We start from the raw sequence: 23,330 nt of genomic DNA, 5'->3' as shown, positions 1-23,330 counted from the left end.
CGTCCTCGCTGCACACCGCCACGCTCTGCCAGCGACTGGCATTGTGGCACTGGGGCATGGCCAGGGATACGCGCACACACACTTACATCCATGCACATGCGCACACACGCGCCCATAGACACTAAAGCAAGGACTTCCTTGATGATAATTCCCAGAGGAAAATGCCTTACTGTAGCTGGACTATCTTGGGTCATCTAGTAGAGAACAATATAATTTTACTGCCATATCAGCGATCAAGATCACACTATTTGTGCGCTGACCCTCAAACTGTGCATTAGATTTAACCATGCACACCAGTTTCCTCTTCTTTTAGCCCTGACTTGTCCTTCATCTCTCTCCCCTCACTGAATGCTCCCCCTTTCTAGGCCCTAAAACTTCCATCCATCCCTCCTCTCTGCCCTAAATCGGGTCCCTCTCCTCTCCTCTCCTCTCCTCTCCTCTCCTCTCCTCTCCTCTCTCTCCCCCTCTCCCTGGCTGTCAGACAGTATCAGATCAGTAGTTAGATCCATGGCCGAGGCCACGCCGGCCTCTCCGCTCTCAGCACTCTACCACAACACATCATTACAGCTGACAGCAGGACTTCACAATGCACCGTACCATACACACACACGCGCAAGTGTGCATACACACACGTACAGTCATGTTTATGTGCATGCTCTTATTCGCTCTCTTGCACACAAATAGACACACACTGTTGCAAAGTGCAAGAGTTTCTACACATTTAATAACAATCCCGCTGCAAAGATTGTACAACTTTTTGTGCGTGTTGCATATTCACTAACACGGCTGTTTTTTTTATTGCGCAAATAGTTTTTAACGGATCGCTTGGTCGGGTTTCATAAAACACAGAGATTTAACATGGAGTGGAGGGGGAGGACGAGGGATACCACTTTCAAAACCAACAGCAGCAATATGCCAGGGCTGGCGGGAAGAGTTAGCCTCTGTATAACACTTCCAAAGAGAGGGATAGTCCCTCTTACAAGCCGTTAGGGCTGACTGGTAAGTTTGTATCTGTGTGTGTGTGTGTGTATGTGTGTGTGTGTGTGTGCGTGGGTGGGTATTTTTTTAAGCCAGGCAGGGGACTTTAGAGCTCCTGCTAAAGGGAGGTTCACACACACACTCACACACACAGACACAACACTTGAGAATACACCTGAGAATACACACAATCACCATGTAGAACAACAAATCTAACACTTCGCCCACTTTGATCGGCTACCCGCAAACAAGGCAGTTGGGGGGGGGGGAGTAAGGGGGTTGGGCTGGGGGGCTTGGTGGAGTGAGTGGATATGGGAGGGGAGTTACTGAAAAGATTTGGGATACGGTGCCCGAAAAAAGAAAAGTGCCCACTTCCCTCCCCTCTGGTAAGATGACAGAGAGGAGAGGAGAGGAGAGGAGAGGGAAAAACAAAACACACTAATCTTCTGGCTTCGCAGGAAGCCACAAAGCATCATTTACACAGCGGAGTTAACAGGAGAGCACCAGGCTTCCTGATTTGCAGCGAGCAGCCTTGTTCTAGATAGAGATATTCAGACTGTCAGTATAAACTGCTTCTGTTTTCGTTTTGCATTTATTTCAATGCCAGACTCAGGGCATAAATTTTTCATCACCTGCTAAGCTATGAATAAAAGATTAAAAAAGGAACTGAGAGGGGAGCGGAGGGGAGGGAGGGAGGGACATAGAGAGAGAAAGAGAAAGAGAAGGAGGGAGAGCGAGGGAGAAGAAGAAGAAGAAGAAGAAGAAGAAGAAGAAGGAGAGATACAAAAAAAACTCTAACAGATGTGGCGCATGCGGTGCAACGTGCGAGCACTGTGTGCATAGTGAGAAGGTCTCCCTCTCCTCTTCTTCTTTGCCCCTGCCTGCCCAACTCCCCCAACTATCCCCCCCCCCTTCCCACACCGCTATCCCAATATACCTCTAGGAAGAGAGTAGTGGCTGCGGTGCAGGGTAAAGATGCTATAATGAGCGGGAGGCAGAGGAGCATCTCACCTTGGCTTTTTATAGGATTACCTGAGAGGTGAACTCTCTGCTCTGTGAGAGGATTCATCAGTACATCCCCTCTCTCTCCCTCCCTCAACCTCTATCTCGCTCGCTCCCTTCTCTCTCTATGCCCTCAGCGGTCTTTGACAGGCAGGGCGAGAGTGAGATGTCGAAGAGCTGCTGGAAAATTCTCTGCAATACAGGGCTGACAGGTTCAGGTGTGGGTTAAAGAAGGGAGAGAAAAGAGAGGGATGGAGGGAAGGACGAGGAAATGCAGGGATAGGGGAGGGACGCATTTTGCTCTCCGACTCCAATTCTCTCTCTCTCTCTCTCTCTCTCTCTCTCTCTCTCTCTCTCTCTCTCTTTCTGTTGAGTTTATGAAGCTGTACATTCTGGCTCACATGGACTATGACTGTTAAATCCGTATATACCTCACATCATTACCTCCTCTCCGCCCAGCAGAGTCACACGGTGACAGTATGCCACCTTTATTATGGAGGAGCGCTGGTGTCACTTGCATACTCAATGAAAATCATCAATTTTAGTAACAGAAAGCAGATTTTTTTTTTTTTTTTCGAACAGGAGCATGGGTTAGGAAGCTGCTGATTTTAGTGTGTGACCCTGTTTGGATGTGGTATGTTTTGGAAGTCTAATGTTGCACACTGTAAAAAGCACACAGACACTCCTGGACTCACAGATAACAGGTCCTCGTATTTATTATGGGCAGAAAAATGTATTGCCCACACACATACACACACACACACACACACACACACACACACACACGGACAGTGTAATGCACACATACACCCATACACTAATTGACCCAATCAACAGGGTGTACTCTAAGGAGACAGATACATGGAGGCAATGCTGTACACAATAACACACAGAGTCTACATCATGTCAGGCAGTGTGTGCGTGTGTGTATGTGTAGTGGGTACTCAGGTCTGCAGGGAACAAGTGTGATCCACACTCAAGATACCTGATCAAAATAACCACTTATATAGATGAGCAGTCACAGCACACCCACTCAGCACAGCATCCCCACAGTTGTACATACATACATACATAAGTACACAGATGCAGCCACATGACCTTGTCTCAACACGTAAAAAATTAATGCAAGACTCGCGAAATATATACATTACACTGACATGGAGAAAAAGAACACCCACCAGCCACGACTGCTTGCAAACACACATACGAGCATGGCATGCATGTGTGCTTGTGACCTATCCACAAACACATGTGCATGCACTAGCATATATATATATATATATATATATATATATATATATATATATATATATATATATATATATATATATATATATATATATATATATATATATATATATATATATATATATATATGTATATAAAGCCAGAAGGTTGTAGTGTATGTATGTGCCGGGTGAAATTCATCTCTGGTTAGAGTAGAGGTAATATATCCCAGTAGGACCTGTGTTCCTCGTAGCAATTTAAAATAATTATTGTGAGACCTGATGCTAGACGTCAGCCCCAGCCTTCTGCATCTAAATGAGGCTCTCTTTCTGTGTGAGAGTGTGTGTGTGTGTGTGTGTGTGTGTGTGTGCGTGTGTGAATGTGTACGCGCACATGTGTGTTTGCCTGCATTTTAGCGTTTGTCCAAACTGCAGCAAAGCACTCTGCTGTGGTAATGCGTTATGCAAGAAGAATGAGTGTGATATTTTAGGTTAAACACCTGAAGAGCAGTCTCATATCTTATGATGATTTTCAGAATTGTGACATTAATTGTCAAAATATAAAAATGGGAAGTAGAAACGCTAAACCTTGTGCTGCACGGCCATTGACTGGAGTGTCACCAGCACAATGTAGTGAAAAAAGTGTTATTTTTATCTGCGGAGGGAGATTTAGTGAGCCGACTGTGTGAAAGTTGAGTAAAAGCTGTAAGTTCAGGTTGTCTAACATGGTGCCAGTTTGCCCTTACACCTCCTACTCTTTCACCTCCCGCCGTTTCCTCATATCACCACCTACTCACCACTTTTCTATCTCACCTCCTTTTCGTTGAATCCCTGCTGCGACTCTCCCTGTCGTGGCTTCTTCCAGCCCCACGTCGCCCTCCCTCTGTTCTCCATCGCCTCGTCTGAATCGGACTATTTCTCATCCTCCTGTGCCACGATCCTGGGCAAAAAGCTCTGAGCCTCTGCGACAACTCCATCTCCATCTCCTCTCAGTCAGGGATAAGGGTGAAGGCCATGCCAGGAGGAGCTGGCATCAACCTGTCACCCCACCATTCCCGCTTCCTCCTTCTGTCAGCCTGCTTAATGAAATTACCCCTCACCCATGCACACACAAGCCCCATTTCTCAATCTATGCCTATCCTGAACCTTGCACCCTTTGCTCTCTTAAACTGCCAGCTTTCCCTTAGAATGTGTGAGAAAAAACATACAGTCACAGTCCAACTGGCAAAGACAACGTGTGCATTTACATGCCTTTTTTGCATTTGCGCGCCTGGACGACTTTGCTCGCGTCTGCATGCCCGTGCGTGCGAACAGTACATCACAACAACACTGTAACGGCGGCTGAGGCTGCTGTTTCATCTTAATTAAATTTCCCTCCTCTTTTCTGCTTCCTTCCTGCGTGCCCACTTGCCCACGCTCCAAATGTCAACAGGATTTGGGCACATGGAGTGGCATCTGGTGCCACATCACCCGACGCACATGGATACAAAAAACCTCACAGCACGGCGAGTTAACCTGGAGCGCCGCCAAGCCAGCAGCTACGCACTAGCTAAGTGCCGGAGCGCCAGTCAAGTGCCCGTTCGGCTGCGCGCCCACCTGCATCAACTGTGTCGCTCACACACGTACACACACTGGCACTTTCAACCCCCAATGGCACAAGGCGATGACAAGGAGACAGAAGGGTCTCGCCTTGCTGGGCTGCTCCCTGCCCCCCAGCACATACTGTACAGCTCCCTCGCCTAACCCCAGAGCCATACTGTATCTCCATACCCTCACTGGCAGTCAGTTAGCGTGGGATACACACAAACTGGGAGCGTGTTATGTTGTTACAGTGTGGCATACCCCTCATCCCTCTCCTCAAAGGCCACACAAACAAGTTCATATTGGGAACCTGGTTGTGGGCATGCAGATACCCCCCCTCCCCCCACCCCACACACACACAACTAGAGGTGGAAAGTGAAAAAGTACAAAAAAACTTGTGTTAAAAACATTGTATTTTGGTAGATTCTTCCTGTACCTGTACGTTTAACCTTGAGCTTTTGTTCCCTGCACTTCAACACAAATGTCTGTACTTTCTACTACGTGCTGGTGTTTTGTATCTGCAGAGATTTGCTCTGCTTGGGACGCTTTACCAACCCAGACTGTCGATATTTGACATCCCGGGAATCAGATTCAACAATCAACTACTGTATCTTTCTGGTGTGTTTGTGAAAAACTTGGTCAAATCCTGCTGATTCTACCTTTAAGTTTAATAGTCTTTGAATTATATCAAAGGGGCTCTATGTAACTATATGCAGGCATTAATCACTTTTTATTGGCCATATATGAGGACTTGAACGTGGCCTGGAAAATGAGGCCTTCCTCGTCTCTCTCTGTTGCCTGAACAAATCAGTGGATGATTTGTTTATGTTGCTGTAATCCTGCTGGACCGTGGATTTCGTTGTGATGGACTCGGGTGGGTTTTTCTCTGACAGTCCATGGGATGTGACTTCACTGCACTCCAGCTGCTTTAAGAGTCAGTTCACAAGTACCGACAACCTGCATCCAGGACAACACAGAAGTTCCACAGAGCCCCATTAATGAGCTTCTCATGAGTTTCAGTCAGATTTGCACACAAATGGCAGGCGGAAATGTCCGTCAGAGGGATACTTTTTACTTTTATACTCTCGAGTACGTTTCAGAGTCTATACTTGAAGTTGTATCGGTCCTCCTGCTTTTACCAGAGTCTGTTTTTCACACAGGTATCTGTACTTCTACTTCAGTAAAGACGGTGTGTTTCTCCACCTACCATCTGCCCACTACGACATTAACATTTAAATATTCTAATAGAAATGAGGAATTCACATCACCACGTACATACAGTATAAACACTAACCCAAAGCAGCTCTTCTTTGATAACGTTCAGCTGTCTTGGACGGTACCATTAGAGACCGGGTTCTGGCCTCGCAAACACACGTTTTTCCTCCCAGCTATTACTCGCTACCCAAGGTTAAGTAGAGATTGGCAATTTTGCCAGAAAACAGTCAAAGACATGCAACCCTGCGTGCACGCACACACACACACACACACACACACACACACACAATCACACACACCCCTCCCAGGCAAACTTTCTATTCCACGTGAAATACAAGGTGCTGCTCAAATCCAAGTGCGGCGAAGAAAGATCATGTATGTGTAAAAGGTGTGAAAAAGAGGAATGAAAAAAGTAATTGACAAACGTGACCCTGAGTTCAGCCTCCACCAGTGAGGTAGAGCTGGAGGAAAGGAGAGGAGAGATATAGATATCAACCACAAGCAGAAGAAGAAAAGAGGAAGGAAAAATGTAAATGACTTGGTCAGCAACATTCACATTGTCTTTTAAAAACCCTGCTGCATAAGATTTAATTCAGGGGCCCCCATTTCCCCTCACCTCCCAGACTTTCCTCAGCTTGCCTCCATGCAGATTAGAGTTGACTCTCAATTACGTTCCATCTCCGAGTGCAGATGACAGTGTGAAGCGGGCCCAAATAAAACACATCAGGCTTTTCAAATAGGCTGGTTCAGGACCACTGAGCAGCCAATAGCGCCAGCCAGCTAGCCAGCCGGCCAACTCTATATACGTCCTATGGCTGTGCAAAGAGCTCAAGGAAGCTCGAAAGCTAGCCATGCAGCCTGAGCCTAACATATGTTCTATTCCAATCTGTGTCACTCTTCATTTGCCTGTTCCTCTTCCTTGGTCTCTCATTTTCTCTTTCCTGTGTCTGCATTTGTCCTAATGATATAGCCGCTGTCTCTCTTTTTCTCCACGTACTTTCCCCTCTGTGATTTGGAAGCGCTCACAGTAACTGGCTCTCATACAGCATTTAAGTTGGATTTTTGGATCAGGGATACAGGTGTGCGACCGCTTTTCCGACCAGCGTCGTTGTCATCTGTCTTTGACAGAGCGAGAGACACATTTAGGAAAAGGAGGATGGGAGCGAGTACCACATCCTAGTCCATTTTTTAAATTTCGACTGCCCTACCACGGCTTAGTTTTGGAGCAGCACGCGTACGATGAAACAGACACAAACAGGCAGACTGAGACGGACAGAAATGCTGCCTTGGTAGCTCAAAGTCTCGGGCTAAACGGGAAAATCTATTTGGCTTGTTTGCGGAGGAGATGCCCCGCGCTATGTGTTTGGTGCTCGCCTTTCTATTGAGTCAGATAATCACGGGCTGATTATTCAGCGTAGGAGAATACACATACTCTCAGCGCCCAAGGAGCATTGCTGGGATAGTAGACGGGTAGTAAGGGTGGTGTGGGCCCGCACTGGTACACGTGTGCAGGTGTCTATGTTTGCGAACCTCCTGTAAGACCCACTCGGTGTGTGGCCTCCACTTAAGCGGGTGCGTCTGCCTGGATCTGCGTCGCCGCCCATACACCAAAGGGAGATAAAGCGACTGCCGCTGTGCCAGCTTAGTGTAGGCACGACAGGCGGAGGGGTAAGAAAGAGTTCATTATGAGATTTCAAGGCACCTGAAGTTCATTTGTCCCCCTAAAGCATCACAACAGGATAATAAGGACAGGGAAGGAGGGAAATGGCAACAGCGAGTCACGTCTTTGTCTTCCCTCGCTTTAACAGTTCTTGTGTTTAAATACTCAAGTCCTTTCATCCTTATCTGCGCCGTGTCTCTAGATTTCAGTATGAAAATCCTCTTAATGGACTCCAGCGCCAAGGTGTTTTACGCAGGGTCCACCTGGCTCCTATTGCAACGCAGCACAGATAACGCAAGTAAAATTACTCCAGAGAAAGTATTTTCATTGGCTACTTCCTTTTTCTTTAACAGTATAAACGTCTTTGCAGTCCCAGTCCAGTTTTTTTTTCCATTGTAAAAAAACATCACAAACAGAAATCCTTGAGAGAACAATGCATTTATTATTCCATGTTATCAAAAATTCACAAATGAGTTATCAAGCAGTGAAGATGACTTTTTTTGGTCCTCTTACTTCTTTATTAAAGTAAAAGAAAAAGGGAATACTTAATCAATCCAATCCTGAAATAAGAGCAAGGAGAGTTTCACTCTCTGATAAACAAGCTGCAGAATTATCTCGATTGTTTCCAGGTGTATGTCAGGATGTCAGTGGTCCAGTTCGATATACTGGAACCACACAGTAAAGCGACGGTCGCCGTGAACAGGTTGATTCTCAACAGCAGATATTGAGACAAAATCATTGTCAATAGTTGTCTTGTGATAGTTTTTAAATTATCTCTCATCATGATCTGAGTAGTCAAAATACTCTGTTGTTTTGGAGCCCGTGTGTAAACATGACTCATGCAATTTGAGGTTTTATTTATTTTTGAATGTGAAAAAAAAGAGGACTTGGTGTGCAAAGGCCTAAACAGTGATTTGCTGCAATGCAGACCTCAGAATTTGACCAATGCTATTTCTCTCCTGCAACGGTCAATAATTTCCTGTTACAGTTACACACAAATGTATAGCAACATCGTTTCATTTAAACTAACGTCCCACAGCATCCTAAATAATATTGTTTTGAGAAAGAAAGGAATCTACAGACAGAAATAAGTAACAGGTGCACAGATTTCCCGAATTTGACCTGAACCTGAAAATATGCCACTGTGTGCATCTAGCCATTGAATAATTAATAGGATTTAATTGTCATTTAGTTCCTGTTCCTGGCTTCCCTCACTCGATGTACTTTTGTGTCCGTGTGTGCACTCCTGCCCCTGCCTTGCACACGGCCGGTGCTAAGGCTAATAAATATGCTCTTATAATCCTGCTGCTGGTGTCATCCAAGTGTCACTCCTAGACATAAGGCAGGGTGACAGTGGGGCGCCCCTTGCAGTGTGTGAGTGTGTGCTTAATTTGACTTTGCATGGATGGATGCGCGGTTGTGAGTTTTAAGTTGTGTGCATGCGAGTGCGTGTGTTTATGCGTGTGTGTGTGAGCCCTGTGTTGTGTGCCCCGGTCCTGATTAAGACACGCTCTTCTCTGGTGTGGTGGGACACCTGGTCTTAGTGGGAAAACGGGCCGCGGGCCACCGGGGCAAGAGGGTAGGGAGAGAGAGAGGCAGGGGGAGGCAGGAGGGAGGCAAGGTGAGCTACAGGGAAACACTGTCGTCCACTTCCGCACCAAACGGACTTTTAATTTAGCTATGGTCAGATTAGATCGAGGCACATGGCAAAGGTGGAGGGACATGTTGCTGCCAAGCTATTAGGTAACCCAGAGTGGGCAAAGTGACAACACACAAATAGATATACTGTACGAACACGCATACCCACACACACACACAGACTCGCAGGTCTCCCATTGGACAAGAAAAACAACATGTGTGTGTGTGTGTGTATCAGTTAAATCCAAGTGATGCTGTACAGCATACAACGTCCCAACACATCAGCTAATTCACTCAACAGCTTTTTAATCACGATCCCAGAAAACATTTCGTTAAGCTGCGTAGTGTAACCTGTTACTGAAATGGTGAATTTAAGTTTCCTCTGACAAGCATTCACACAGTTTATACTGGTATCCGGGACTCTTATTGTGAAAGGTGAAAAACATGGAAGGAGTGTGTAATGCGCTCCAGTTAAAAGTTGGCCGCCCTGGTTTTTGACAGCGGAGATTCTGGGAAATTTTCCTTTCCAAAAAGAAACCAGGTGCAACAGATCACAACGCATCCTACCGTCAACTTGAGTAATGTCTGTGTCTCAGCTCCGCTCCGTGTCTGTGTGGACTCCCGCTGCTCTCTGCATTTAGGTGGGGGAAATATATGTGCATATATTGGGATCTGCATCGGCAATAAGCCAAAATGACTTGGAACATATCAGCATATCGGATATTTGAAAAAAAAAAAAATCTATTATCATGTATCCCTAATATTTGTGGCTACAGAGGATGGTAACACAAGCTTCACTACTCGCTTTGTTCCTTGAAATGTGAACACCATATTGTCTCGCCAGTGTGTCTTTTCAACAGTGCTAGCCATGCAGCTTTTGCATAAAAGCACCGCTCACTCTTTTCTGACTCGTGTAAAATCAGGAAGAATGGTGAAAGACTGAGAGGGATCTGTGTCTGCATCTGTGCCTCCTCTCATAGAAATAATTTGACTAAGATAATGAACACAAGGCCTTAACATAACAGCTGTAACCTTGTCATCAACCGTTAGCGGACTTGTTAGCGTGCATGGGAACAAGCTGCAAACCAGGAGTCCAGTGGACAACTGTGATACACGACGATGGCAGTGTGAAACAGAGATCAGGCCAGGACAGCAGTATAGACGGAGCGCATGCGGTTCAGCGTAGATGCATGCACTAAAGCACACTCACACACACATGCACACACACACACACACACACACACACACACACACACACACACACACACATCACATCTAGTAAACATAAAAAAAGCCCGAGGCAGCTTGCAGGAGTGAAGTAACAAAGCTAAGCAGGAATGGCAGTTTTCTTGGTGTCTGCTTAGACTTAAAGTAATTGCCGCATGTCTGTCATTGCCGATGAAGGCAAAGAAAATGTCTTCCTCAGCTGCTCCCCTGCCTGTTTTGTTCGTTGCACTTGTATAAAGTGGGAGAAAATAAGTGTCATTCAATGAATGCAGCTATTCTTCCCATGACAGCTTCATATCTGCGAGTTGGGGGGAGGCCACCCCAAAATCCTTCTTCCTGCTGGCAACGCCTTTGACAGGGTGTTAAAAAAAGACCCCACCTCTTTGTCCAAGCATGGGTAAGCGCACACACACACACATATATTGACATGCACACACACCTACGCCCCACTCCGATAAGTTTTTACACACCCACTAAACAATGCGTAAGGACTAACATTCACACACACACGCACAAGGACAAATGCAGGGAGAGCAGTGAAGGGTGTCTGTGCTGAGTGAATGGATGCCCTTTTTAACCCTGCTCAGCAAGTGTCCCTGTGTTAATACAGCTGATCAGATGGCTGAAAGAGAGACGGGGAGAGAAAGACAGGAACAGAGGTGCTGCTGAAGAGTCGAGAGCAGAGCAGAAGGGACTTCCCTATATTCTTACGGCCATACCTGTCGGTCTGTCTGTCAATCTGTCTGACCCCGTGTCACATTTAGTCTAAAGCTCCTGCGCCCGCACTTTTATATGCAGCAGGCAAATGGGTCAGTTGCCATGGTAACAACCGAGAGGCCAAGGATCTTCCAGTCTATTAAGAAAAGTGGGGGGAGTCGCGCCCCCCCCCACCAACCTCACATATACACTCATTTAAGTGAATAGTGTACCAGTCACTGGGTGGGACAGGTGATGATCATGGTAACACATATGCATACTCTACTTTAGTAAACTTAAGTCTATGAAATGATACTGTTCTCACAAGAAAATTGTCAGTTGTTTCAGTATGAGTCTCGAAAAAGACGTACGATTAGGAGTGGAGCATAGGAGGAAGTAAGGTTGCATTTTTAAGAGCAAAGACTGCGTGAGGTGAAGGTCCTCCAGCACAGGACTCTGCTGTTTGTTTCTTTTTCAACAGACAGCAAACATTAGTATTCCTTAAAGCTCCTATGATCCATGATTGCTCCATAGCCTTAACCATGTGTTTACTATTGTAACCACAAGGAGTCATTTTAACCCAAACCACGACCTCTCCCTAAAGCTAACCAAGTCATTTGGCGCTAAACTTCTGTTCCATCAATCTGAGTTATTTTTCAATGGTTTTGAAAATCAAGGCCAGCCCCAGATGTACTTACAGATGTAGATTTTTACGTCATTTAGACTGTTTCTTTCATTTTTTCATTCTTGTATTAATCTATGGATTATAGAAAAAGCAATGCCACATAAAAAACATGAACTTTTTCATACAAGTCCAGTGCTGACGGTCACTTGTCATGACAACACAGATGAGGGTGAGATAGAGAACTCATTACCTCTCCAAAAGTGTTTTAACATTTCACTTGTAGACCTGAATTTCTCATTCTTACTCATTCCTTTCAAATTACTTTTTACAACTGTTGACATTTTCTCTTATAATCTGGGACACATGTTTTGACCTATTCTGTATATCTAATTCAAAAAATAGGAACAGAACTGGGAGGTTTGGTGAATCTTAGTTGAGGCACTTTTAGCCTTCAGAGAGCCCTCAGTCCACCTGACCACTGGCTTTCCTGTGCTGCAGATCTAGCCACAGTGACGGTGCACTGCACTCCCGCTGATATTTCAATGAGGGAAATATTAGTATGATGTACTGAGATGATGAGTCTTTTCCACTAATCCATAACATATAAAAAATAACAATGCACACAGGGTAATATGCACAAAAACGGCATATTTCTAAACGTGTCAGCCCTGCTCACTGAGGCAGAGCCTGCCAAATCAAAACTGGGAAGCAGTCATGACTGGTTTTTGACATTACCTGAGAATATTGTACACTGTTCAATGTTCAATGGCAGAGAGATAGAGAGAGAGAGAGAGAGAGAGAGAGAGAGAGAGAGAGAGAGAGAGAGAGAGAGAGAGAGAGAGAGAGAGAGACCCCTGCGGCTCACAACCTGACGTGTATGTTACACTCTATTAAATTAGCATGAGTCCAATATTAAAATAATAACATTTACCTCCACAATAAATGCTTTGGGTTCCAGAATCAATACCTTTACACTCTAATGCCAAAGTATCATTACAAATAATAAGAACAAAGTTGTTGCATTATATTGAGCATTAAAAAAAAAAGAGAACTCAGAAGGGCATGCAAGTAGTATAGATTAAATAATTTCATTTGAAATGTCACAGATTCCCATAACAGTTAATAGAGTTACATTGTTAATCTGATTTTTCTTTTTTTCTTTTTTTTTTGGGGGGGGGGGGGGGGGGGGGGGGCGAAAAAAAAAAACAAAAGGCAACACTGTGATAATGATAATGTTGTGGAAAAGAAAAAGGCAAAACATTTGCACACAAGCGCTCTCCCATTCACAAAATGCCACTGGAAAATGTGAGTTTTAGGACTGAAAAAAATAAAAAATAAAAAAATCCAAAGCAAACTTGCTGAAGGTAAAGGTTTACCTTGTGCTTAATTGCTCAACTGAAGCGTCTTTTATAAGGACAATCAGAGTAACTGAAGCACTTAAGACCCATATCGCTCTGCATCCATGGAGCAGGTCCATTAGTGTACACTCCAAATGAAATGACTACTCGATACATCAGATCAGACGGAGAAAATCATTGATTGAAGCGCACGGATGTATTAGTGAAATAAAAAGGACCTCTAACGTTGAAGTGGGGCGATGATTGTATCATCTTTGAGTTGACAGAGTTGAGTCTAAAGGCTAGAACAGAATGATAGGGAACTATACAGCTGAATTGTGAAGGCCCCTGTCTTGCTGTCTATGGCCTTATTGGATGAGCTACTCTCAAGGTACTCAGTCTCCATTCAGAGCATGAATCAATGGCTCCTGATTAGATTTCGGTGGGTTACTATGCTGTTTTTGTTTGTTGTGACATCTTCCCTCGCTTTGTGAGGTCTTCGTGCTCCTGCCTGACAAAGGCGCCTCCTCCTCCGACAGAGGAAGAGAGAAATGGGGAGACAGGAACTGGGGGAGGGGGATCACTGAGAGGGACCGTCAAGGCTCTTTCTTGTCGTTCCTTGTTGTCTTGCGCTCCACCGTGCTGTGCGGACATAAATGTAAGCATTTATGTCTCGGTCTTTGCAGTCATGGAGCAGGAAGATGTATCGGCAGAGAGCGTGTATGTCTGCCCCACGATAAAACCTGATTAATTTGGTTCCCTGTATGTCTATTCTGGGTTCTTCTGCTACTATCATGTTCCTATTTTGCTCATGCCACTCGGCTCTATTCAGCAACTCTGCCCTATTCAGCAGGGGAATTGGGAAGTGAAAGAAGAACACGGCGGAAAGAGAAAGAAACAATCTCCTGGTGATAAAGTCTCCAAAGTTCCCAAGAATTCGTTATACTAGAAAATGCAAGTCAAGATGACATCCTGGCCTGTGTTTGGTAGCCTCTTCAAATGATGGAAGTCCGAGCCGGAATCCAAGTCGAATGAAAGCAGCTCGTCGGTAGCCTCGTGCTCTCTCTGCATGAGTCACGTGTAACGCTACTATGCTGGTCGAATATATTATACCGCAATAACCTCAGTAAAGGAAATGCACAGTTTGAGATGTTTACCAGGCGTCGCTCGAGAGGACATATCCCAAAGCATTTCAGCCTGGCCAAGGCCGAGCCTAACAGCCATCACAAGTAAACTGCCTATGTGATAAGGGGCTGAAAGAATCCGATAAGCTCTATATCTAAACAGGGCCAAAGCATCTGCCTTAATAATAAATGTGCCATGCTAAAAGGTTACTTGAACTGCCGAATTCCAATTTAATTGAGGCTGTGTGTTGAATAATTAATCTTTTTCCCAGGGAACACAAGGCGCACTGGACAAGCCAATGCTGAGAGCCCAGAGAGATGCAGGGAGAGAGGGAGAGGGAGAGAAACAGAGGCGAAGATGGAGGGAGAGCGCAGCGAGGAGAGCTGTGCCAGCCCACGCCACCATCCCATGAACCCTGCCAGAGCGCGACCCACTACACAACACAGTCAGGGCATGATGTCATCCGCCACATCATCGCCCTGGTAACCGGCCTACGTGCGCGTGTTTGTGTGCAGAAGGGAATAAAGAAATCAACCTTTCAACAACTGAACACAAATAGGAGAGTGTGAAAAAGGGCAAAGCCAAAAGAAAAAGGAAGAGAAAAAAAAGAAAGAAAAAAAAGGAGGAAGGAATCAAAGCACGAGCAGGAAGAAAGCACCACGAGATGATGGTCGGGATTTTTGTTGTTATTATTGTTGTTGGGGTACAAAGGCGATATAAAGAGGAGCGTTTAACGTCTGTCTTTAATGTTTGTATCAGTTTGCCCCCCCCTCCTTCTCCTCCTCCTTCTCGCCTTCCTCTGTAGGTATTTCAGTTGGAGGCGTCTCCTTAGATCTGTGCCTTTTAATGCTGACTGCCGCAAATCTTTTGAGGCCGACTACAAAAGCAAGCTGGCAGTAAACTTTTTCCCCTGAAGGAGAAAGAGAGAAGAGCGCTTTTTGGGATAGCTCCACTCTGGGGAATCTCCTTCCCGACACGGGCTGATCTGAGGATGCCACTGCCCATCCCGGCCTGACTGGCCCACAGACACACACATACACGCACACACACACACACACACCTGCATTGTATACGAGCTTGTGTGGGTTTGGCGTTGCTGCATGTCGAATGTTTCCCTTCGGTCCGCGTAGATGAGTGAGCTTTTATGTATTCTTGTTGAATGTTTATGACGGGCCTTGCTGCATCCAGTACAGCACACTGCATATGTAAACACAATATTGTGTAATCATAGTCGTTTTATTGCAACAGAGCTGTCAGGCTGCACCGCCGTCTGCCCCAGCAGCAGCAGCAGTAGCGGCGGCGGCAGCAGTCCTGGTTTTCTAGGTTTTTTTTCCCCCTTTCTCTCTCTCTCTCTCTCTCTCTCTCTCTTCCTCCCATCAGCCCTCTCTGGGTATAAGGCACCTCCCCTCCATTGTTGATCTGACTCTGGGCTCTACATTGCTGAGGTGGCGGATTGTGGCGGAGAGATGCCTCTGTCAGGAACGTGCTTATCCTCTCGCTCTAGCCACCCTCTTATACATAAAATATCAAACATCTGAGGGACAATATGCTGACCTGCTGTGACCTCCACACATGCGTACGCACACAAAAGGGACGCACTCACCCACGCGCACGTAGGCGCACGCGTACACACACAGACACGCGCGCGCGCACACACACACACAGGCGCGACAGAGAGCAGAGAGACGGACACGCACGTGCATGCACAGTTGAATGCTGGCATACAGTGACACACACACACAGACGCGCACACACACAATCGCTCAGAGAGCTCAAGTCGGCTCACATCCCCCACTCGTACGTGCCTTGACTTTTTTTCCATCAGCGCTGCATCCCTCAGATGATGTATTTGCGACATCTGGCGGCGCTTGCTATATTCATGGGCACCGAGACAACTAGTGTAGGAGGGAGAGAGAAAGAGAGAGAGAGAGAAAGAGCCATGGTTGGCTGAGATGGCAGAGCGACTGAGGGAAGGCAAGACAAGAAAGGCGCGAGGGAAAGGACCCCTAATCAGGGGGACATAGACGGACGGATTCATTGGCAAATTTACTATGAGTTGTTTGCCGTAAAGCCGCAAGCACCTCGAAATTCCACAGCAAAAGGCTTGGGTACCCCCTAGTGGGCGCCCAGCGGCAATCTGGCCCTCTTGGCGTTGTGGGGGTGTGGCGGTGGATGCGGTGGGCTGCCATGAATCCATAGGGGTCAGAGGTCAGCTGTCTTGAGTTGCAGTGACATCATGACAATGGGACACTTCTCGAGCCTCAGAAACACAAGCTGATCCATTCTGCTGGGGCGAAGGCACCAGGCCCCTCTTTTCCCACACATTCACACCCTCTGCCAGACAGGGAGAGAGGGAGACAGAGAGAGCAGAGGGGTGAATGTGCAGGCCTCACCCCCAGAACCCCCACCTTCCCACCCCCATCTCTCTTTCTTTCTCTCCCTCTCTTTCTTTCAGAGGCTAGATTAAAAGAGATGGCTTAATTCTGTCTAATTATCTACCCTTACCCTCTCCCTGCATCCTCCCCCTTCTTTTTTTTTCCCCCTCTCCCTCTCCCTATATCACAGTGTGTGGATACTAATTAGCTGATGTGAATTGTATCTACTATACAAATAGACTACGCAATTATGTGAAAAAATTATATTCCTATTCTTTTAAGACATTACACACTCGTGCCACCAGTATGAACTTTATTATGTTTCTTTTCTCCCTACAGAGGCGGTACAGAAATTATCCGGTAGCTGTCTTAGCGGTGGACCCGTCAACACTGTGATACCATGACTGATGATATTCATCACACATTATCAAATTGCTCAGATAATTGCGAGACATAAGGGGAAAGCCTGGCGTAAATGCCCCTAAACACTGCACGGCACCGCCGACTAAACATACAACATTACCGCACTCTCGACGTTAGAAAAACATTTGATTCATCAGTCTAACTGTATTAGCCCGACAACAAACAATACATTTTCACTCACACGTTCATTTGCTTTATGTAATAATACTGCAATCTGCGTGCGTGCGGGAGTGTTTGCATGTAAGCGTGCGCGGCTGCATGCGCGTTACATAAGCAGAAATCACATTAATGAGATCATACACTGGTGTTGAAAGTGCTAATTAGTTGCCGGGCTGAGGGTGAGGAAACTAGGCGAGGATCCTAGTGACTTCAACCATTGTTTCCTAATCCCCTCCACACATTCATAATTCATTCCATCATGGACGGCGATGATACAGCGGCGCTCGTTTTGTCTCTTCTTCTTTCTCTCCGGTCGGGGAGATGATGGTTTTCTTTTCTTTTCTTTTTTTTTTTTTCCTCCCTCCTCTCTTTCCTTCTTGCTGTGAGGTTTCACTGCGATCATAATAAAATGTGCGAGCGAGGGATGTTCGCCTCGGGACCCAGCTGTCGGGCCACTTTGACAGCTTCATTTGTGGTGTCGCTCTTTGATCCTTCCTGTCACTGATATCCAACGCCACTGAACATACATTTGCCCCCCAACCCAAATAAATAAATAAAGTACTGAACTGTTCCGGTGCAGAGCCAATTGAGGCGAGGTTTTTTTTTTTTCGAGCTAGTTGGATGTTTGCTACATCTGCTGTGAACTAGCTCGCCTCCACCCCCTTTGCTCTCCCTCCACTGCAGCGATGCATCGACACCCCCAGGGCTGATCCCTTTGTAAATGCTCTCTGACACACACCCACCTACCCACATACACAAACACACCAACACAACCCTGTACAGAAATAACAGCAGAATCACTCCCAACACCAACTCCCTTTGCATATATAGTGTATATTCCCAAAGTGCACCATTACTTGCGTGGAAGAGAGGTGTTGTTAAGATATGAAGACTGAGGTGCAACACTGAACAAGATACACAGATACACCTGGTGTATTATACGGGGGTTAGGTTGCGATGCGGAGGAAAAACAGATAGCAGGAGGGAGAGCAGGAGGGAGAGTGATTATGATCGGTGCTGTCAGGTCTGAGATGCTGAGATGACAGAGATATCAGCCATATCTGCTCTCAGTGATACGGATACGGAGAGACAGATATCATTCCACGCTGGCCTCCCACTGCACGGACGCCAGCACCTCGAGAGGGAGTGATGAGCCGACGGAATCCAGCGCTGTGAGTCAAGTGACGCGTTTATGTAAGTAGAGAATGGGTTTTCAACAAGTTATATTTCTTTCTTTTCTGATGCAATGACGGAGTTTCAAACTGAAAAGTACCAATGTTCAAACAGTTTTCGATACCATGGGAAAAATTAACTGAAGCAATTGCTTGATATCACCCTGTTTTTTTTTTTGGGGGGGGGGGGGGGGCTTGAAATATAATGTATCTAATGTATATATGATATATGTTAGAGAAGCAGCTATGTCTGGCCAAGCGAGGAACGGGCTGGCGGAGAAAGGTCGTGTCACTCAAATGACAACAGCTAATGGTCAGTCCGCCTTAAGTGACCCAGGGTTGAAGTCTACTGAGCTCCATCACTTGAACCAGCAGGTTGCAAGCAAGAAAATGGCTCGTCCTCGCCTGAACTGTACACACACTGCACAGCAATGTTCACCTCTGTAACGCTACCGTGAACCTTACGCTCACCGCCACAGACGTGCTCTCTTCCTCTACCCTCGCACCCTCGCTAATGTTACACGAACAGCCTCCACACTATGGGTTACTTCCTGAGAGGAGATGGCAACTTGCATGACGCATTCTGGCTTCAAGATACATCTTATTGCAAAGGCTGCGGGCCTTGGATTGACTCATTGTATCAACGTTTTTACTGTCACCTGGGAAACACTGGTCATTCAATTATCGGCCATTGACAACTTTCTTCAAGTTGGGTTCCCTCAAATAGCTGTTCTTTCACGTAGCACATAAAACATGATCAAAATTTTTGTGTGAGTATGCTTCGACACTCGCAGCTCTGTTAAGTTTAAGGAGAAATTACAGCCTCATTGACAGTGACGCACAAAAGAGCATTATGCCTACTTACGTCAATATGGTCTTTCCCTAACCCTCAGCCAAAGTGCTTATGTTGCCTAAACATAACCACAGGGTGCCAGGGGCCTCTTTCCTGTGTCACACTCATGTGTTTCGGATGCCCACCCTTGACCACAACCTCCGCCCTACAAGCTGTGTGCACACAAAAGACATATCGCCTCCTATGATAAATTTCCCCAACACCATAATTCAGGCAGTAATTATGTTTTACTTGAAATGGCAGAGGGAAGATACATTAAGAGCACACGGACATGATGTCTAGGAGACAAAGTTGGTGACTGACTCTCTGGCTCAGAGATATGGTTCTTTATTTTTTTCCCTGTATATTTTTTTACCCACGAAAAATCCAATCTTTTTTGTTTGCAATTGAGCACTCGGATTCCCTTCAAAATAATACTGTGGGTTTTTTTTTTGTTTGTTTTTTTTTCCCCCAATGTTTTTTCCTCAAGTGCTTCAAACATCTTCGCAAATTATTCAAAAACATTCAGATTTGTATTCCTATAATCCACCGCAGCAGTAACAACAACCCGCTGAGGAAAAAAAAAAGACTAACAACCAAACCATACAATAAATTCATAAAATAAAAAGGAACATTTTATCCATTGTTGCATTTTTCTTTGCAAAGTACTGTGAAATGTTTGGTCCCGGCAATGCTAATATTGTTTCACATACACGAGGATAGACTTGGACATAGTGTACATATAGGAGAAAAACTCCTTGAAACGTCTTTACTGTTGGCAGGCTCCGGGATTACCGCAGGCATGTTGACCTCTCCACCAGGCGTGTGGGCATCAAAACCACAGACCCTACAGATGCAGTGGTAAGGCCTTCCAAGACAGAGAGAGAGAGAAGAAAAGAGACAGTAGTGCTGCCCAACTCACAATGTTTTTTTTCTTCTTCCTCTCAAGAATCTTAGAATGAGAGCGTTTGTACGTGGGGGTGGGGTGGGGGGGAGTTGGAGAAGAGAAACAGAAGAAGGAGAGAACAGGAAGAGACTCACCTTGAAAGAAAGTGAGGATGAGAGGGGAGGAGAGAGCTGAGGCCACCTTAAAACGTCCACTCCTTTTGTCAGATGTGTGTAAGTGCTGTATAGAGAGCTGGTGAAAGGTGAGGCAGAGAGCACCAGGAGAGGCTCACCTTGAGAAGGAAGGGTAAAACCTCGGAGATCCAGACTCTTTTATGAGACTGTGTAATAAGCAGAGCATGGCTAGATACCAGAAAGGTGCATACGAAGGATAGCGGAAACAGGGAAGGCCGCAGAGTGAGGCTAACCTTGAGAACAGTGAGGGGCAGAGGGAAGGTCTACCACACGGCGATAAGAAGGGCTCTTTTAAAGGGCTGGAGGAGGAACACTCAGACAGGAGGGCTAGGCAGGCTGACTGATTGCAAGGTACAGCCCAAGGGTCACACTCTGACTCAGTGAGGGCAGGGATACTGGACACACACGCATATACACGGGCTTGGAAGACACACCCATTCACACACACACACACACACCAAGATGCTCTATACCCCTCTGACCAGCTTTTCATCATTACAAACTCAAGATGAAGAGAAGACAGATTACAGAACAGATGGAGTGATAGGAGCCCAGATAGGAAGAGACAGGACAGGGAGGCTCGACAGTAATCTAAATGTCCTTTCCTGTGATTGTCATTGGCATTCTTATAGACTGGCATGTAGCAGTACAATATGTCAAATAATACCACTCACCGTTCAGTCTGCTGTAAAGGGTAGCCCTGTTTCCGTAATGTCATAAGGAAGGGAAAAAAAAAAAAAGAGAAAACATCTAAAAAGAGATGCTTCTAGCGTGCCTACGTCCTGCATCCAGAGAATCCATCAAGATCACTGAATGTCTCCGGTGGCAGATTCAATCAAACAGGCTGTTCTTAACAGTCATGACAAAGCAAAGATACGGAGGAAAACAGAGATGTGTGTTTTTTTTTTGTCCTCCAAGACAATGAGAAATGAGAGAAAGAATTGATTTCTGCAAAAGCAATTCATCTATGAGGAAAAATTCCAAAACTTTGCCTTTATGTTTCTGTTTTTTTTTTTTTTTCTTTTCCCCTCCTTCCCTTTTCCTTTGTCTTCTGTCAAAAACAACTTGGGCTAACATCGCAAGCTGTCACATCAAGGCCATCCCCTGCATCTTACAAAAGGGAGAATTCTGCAGTTGGATGGAGCGGCAAAGCTCTTAGACACCCAACCATCGTTTACACACATGAGGTGTAAAGACTGTGGGGGGGGAAGGCTTTTTTTCTATTTGAACCAGAGTTTGTGCCCTGAGGACAAACCCATTATAGCACAGTGTGGGAAGTTTTCCATGCAATAACTGAACAAATAGATACGGATGAAATGCTCGGGGTAGCAGGAGATCTAAATTTCAACCTTTTAAGTTGTTTAAAAACAATGTAAGAATTCTGAGCGCTGAGGTTTTTTGTTTTTTTCTTTCTTTCTCCCTAATGATGACGTGTCACACGATTATCAGTCAGTCTTACGCAGTAGAATACTGAAGAATGCTGTACTTAACCGACTATGAACATAACTACAAAGTAGCTGCAACGTGATCACAAACTACTGCTGTAACAGAGTCTTTCATCATGTCTGAGTGGACTCACACACACACACACACACACACACACACACACACACACACACACCCACACACACACACACACACAGACACACACACAAATGCACGCATACGCTTTCAACATCAGCAAATGCTTTCAACCATTAACATCATAGGAGCCAGATAAGTGTGCCCCCTCTTTTGCAACAACCACTGGGGAGGTGAGAGGCCTTGTAGTCAACATACTGAAAGACTACTCAATGATCAAAGACTCAGAAAAACATGACCCATGATGGTTTCTCTGAGAAGATAGGAGAGAGCCGGTGCAGGTAAAAGGAGAAAGGGTTGAAAGAAACAGAGCAAAAATCCACAAAGGTGGAGAAACGGGGCGGGACGCGAGAGGACGGGAGCACACGCCATCTGCCCAGACCTTTTTCGCCAGCCACTTGCAGTATATGTTGATCCTGCTTGGATCATAATTAGGGTTTGGCAACTGGGTGACAGGTTTTGAATTTGTAATTTACAGGAATGCGCCCTTTGATTCCTGAAAGTTAAGTTTGGACCTTACGCACTGCCATCAGCATCAAGAGGGAGTAGTTACAAATTTCCTGTTAAAGTTCAGTTAGCAACCTATTCCAAGTATCACAGTACCAAAGTAATGTAACTTGATCACCTTCCCTTGCGTTTGGATAACATCAATACCAAACATGTGCAAATGATGACAAGGGGAAATAAATATCAATACACAAATAGTCATATTAAACAATAATCTGTTGTGTGGATGGATTGCAATTACCTAGAATTGGTACACGTTCACATTTGTACAGTATGTACCACACTGACATGATATCGTATATATCATATCGCGTTTTCATTACATGTTTATGGTTTATGGTTTACTTGGCTGTCATATTGGGAGGTGAAGGGGATGGTGGTAGAGTTACAGGCAAGAGGGTTGCCAAGCAAGTGACCATGGCTCAAGACAGAGTTTCAACATTTGTAAGTGTGAATTCATTAGATATTTTTATGGAGACATTGGAACAATTTCCAAATCTGTATGTGGTGAAAAAAAACAGAATATCTTTGACAAACAGGATATCTCCTGTTGTCTTTTTAGTGACCAAAAAGTGTGAGCATAACAACAACTTGATGCAGTTATACCTATAGGTCAGTTCAAGACTTTGAATTCAAACTGCTCAGCATTTGAATGTCACTGTTTTTGACTACGTGCTGTCCTGTATGGTTGTCTGCCATTTATCTTTTAGGCACCTCGCTTTTCTTTATGTTTTGTCTTGTTTGTTTGCTTGCAGTTTCTTATCATTTTCAGCACTTTTTTCCCATTTGATTTGTATTCTGTCATATTGCTCCTTATCTGTTATCATTTTTATGTACCCATTCTGTTTACTTGCGCTGTGATTATGTTCGTTGTTTCTGTCTGTTATTACA

The 23,330-nt window shown here is 45.3% G+C and overlaps 1 protein-coding gene across 7 annotated transcripts in view; it reads right to left on the bottom strand.

Annotated features, from left to right (window-relative positions):
* kiaa0825 (KIAA0825 ortholog) overlaps window positions 1–23,330 on the bottom strand; it is a 128,616-nt gene that overhangs the window by 35,518 nt on the left and 69,768 nt on the right. Inside the window, exon 24 of one of the 7 annotated variants that reach the window (XM_037097176.1) lies at window positions 5,708–5,744. The exons of 5 other annotated variants lie outside the window; for them this stretch is intronic. In XM_037097176.1, the coding sequence (XP_036953071.1) occupies window positions 5,723–5,744 (22 nt within the window). In that variant the 3' untranslated portion in view covers window positions 5,708–5,722. Of the gene's footprint in view, window positions 1–5,707; window positions 5,745–15,132; window positions 16,645–23,330 lie in introns of those variants that run through there. One more of the 7 variants, XM_037097174.1, reaches the window with a different exon arrangement.

Source organism: Acanthopagrus latus, chromosome 5, assembly GCF_904848185.1.
Source record: "Acanthopagrus latus isolate v.2019 chromosome 5, fAcaLat1.1, whole genome shotgun sequence".
NCBI lineage: Eukaryota > Metazoa > Chordata > Actinopteri > Spariformes > Sparidae > Acanthopagrus > Acanthopagrus latus.
The sequence above is the reverse complement of the archived record's forward strand: the minus strand, read 5'-3'. Positions and strand labels throughout refer to the sequence as shown.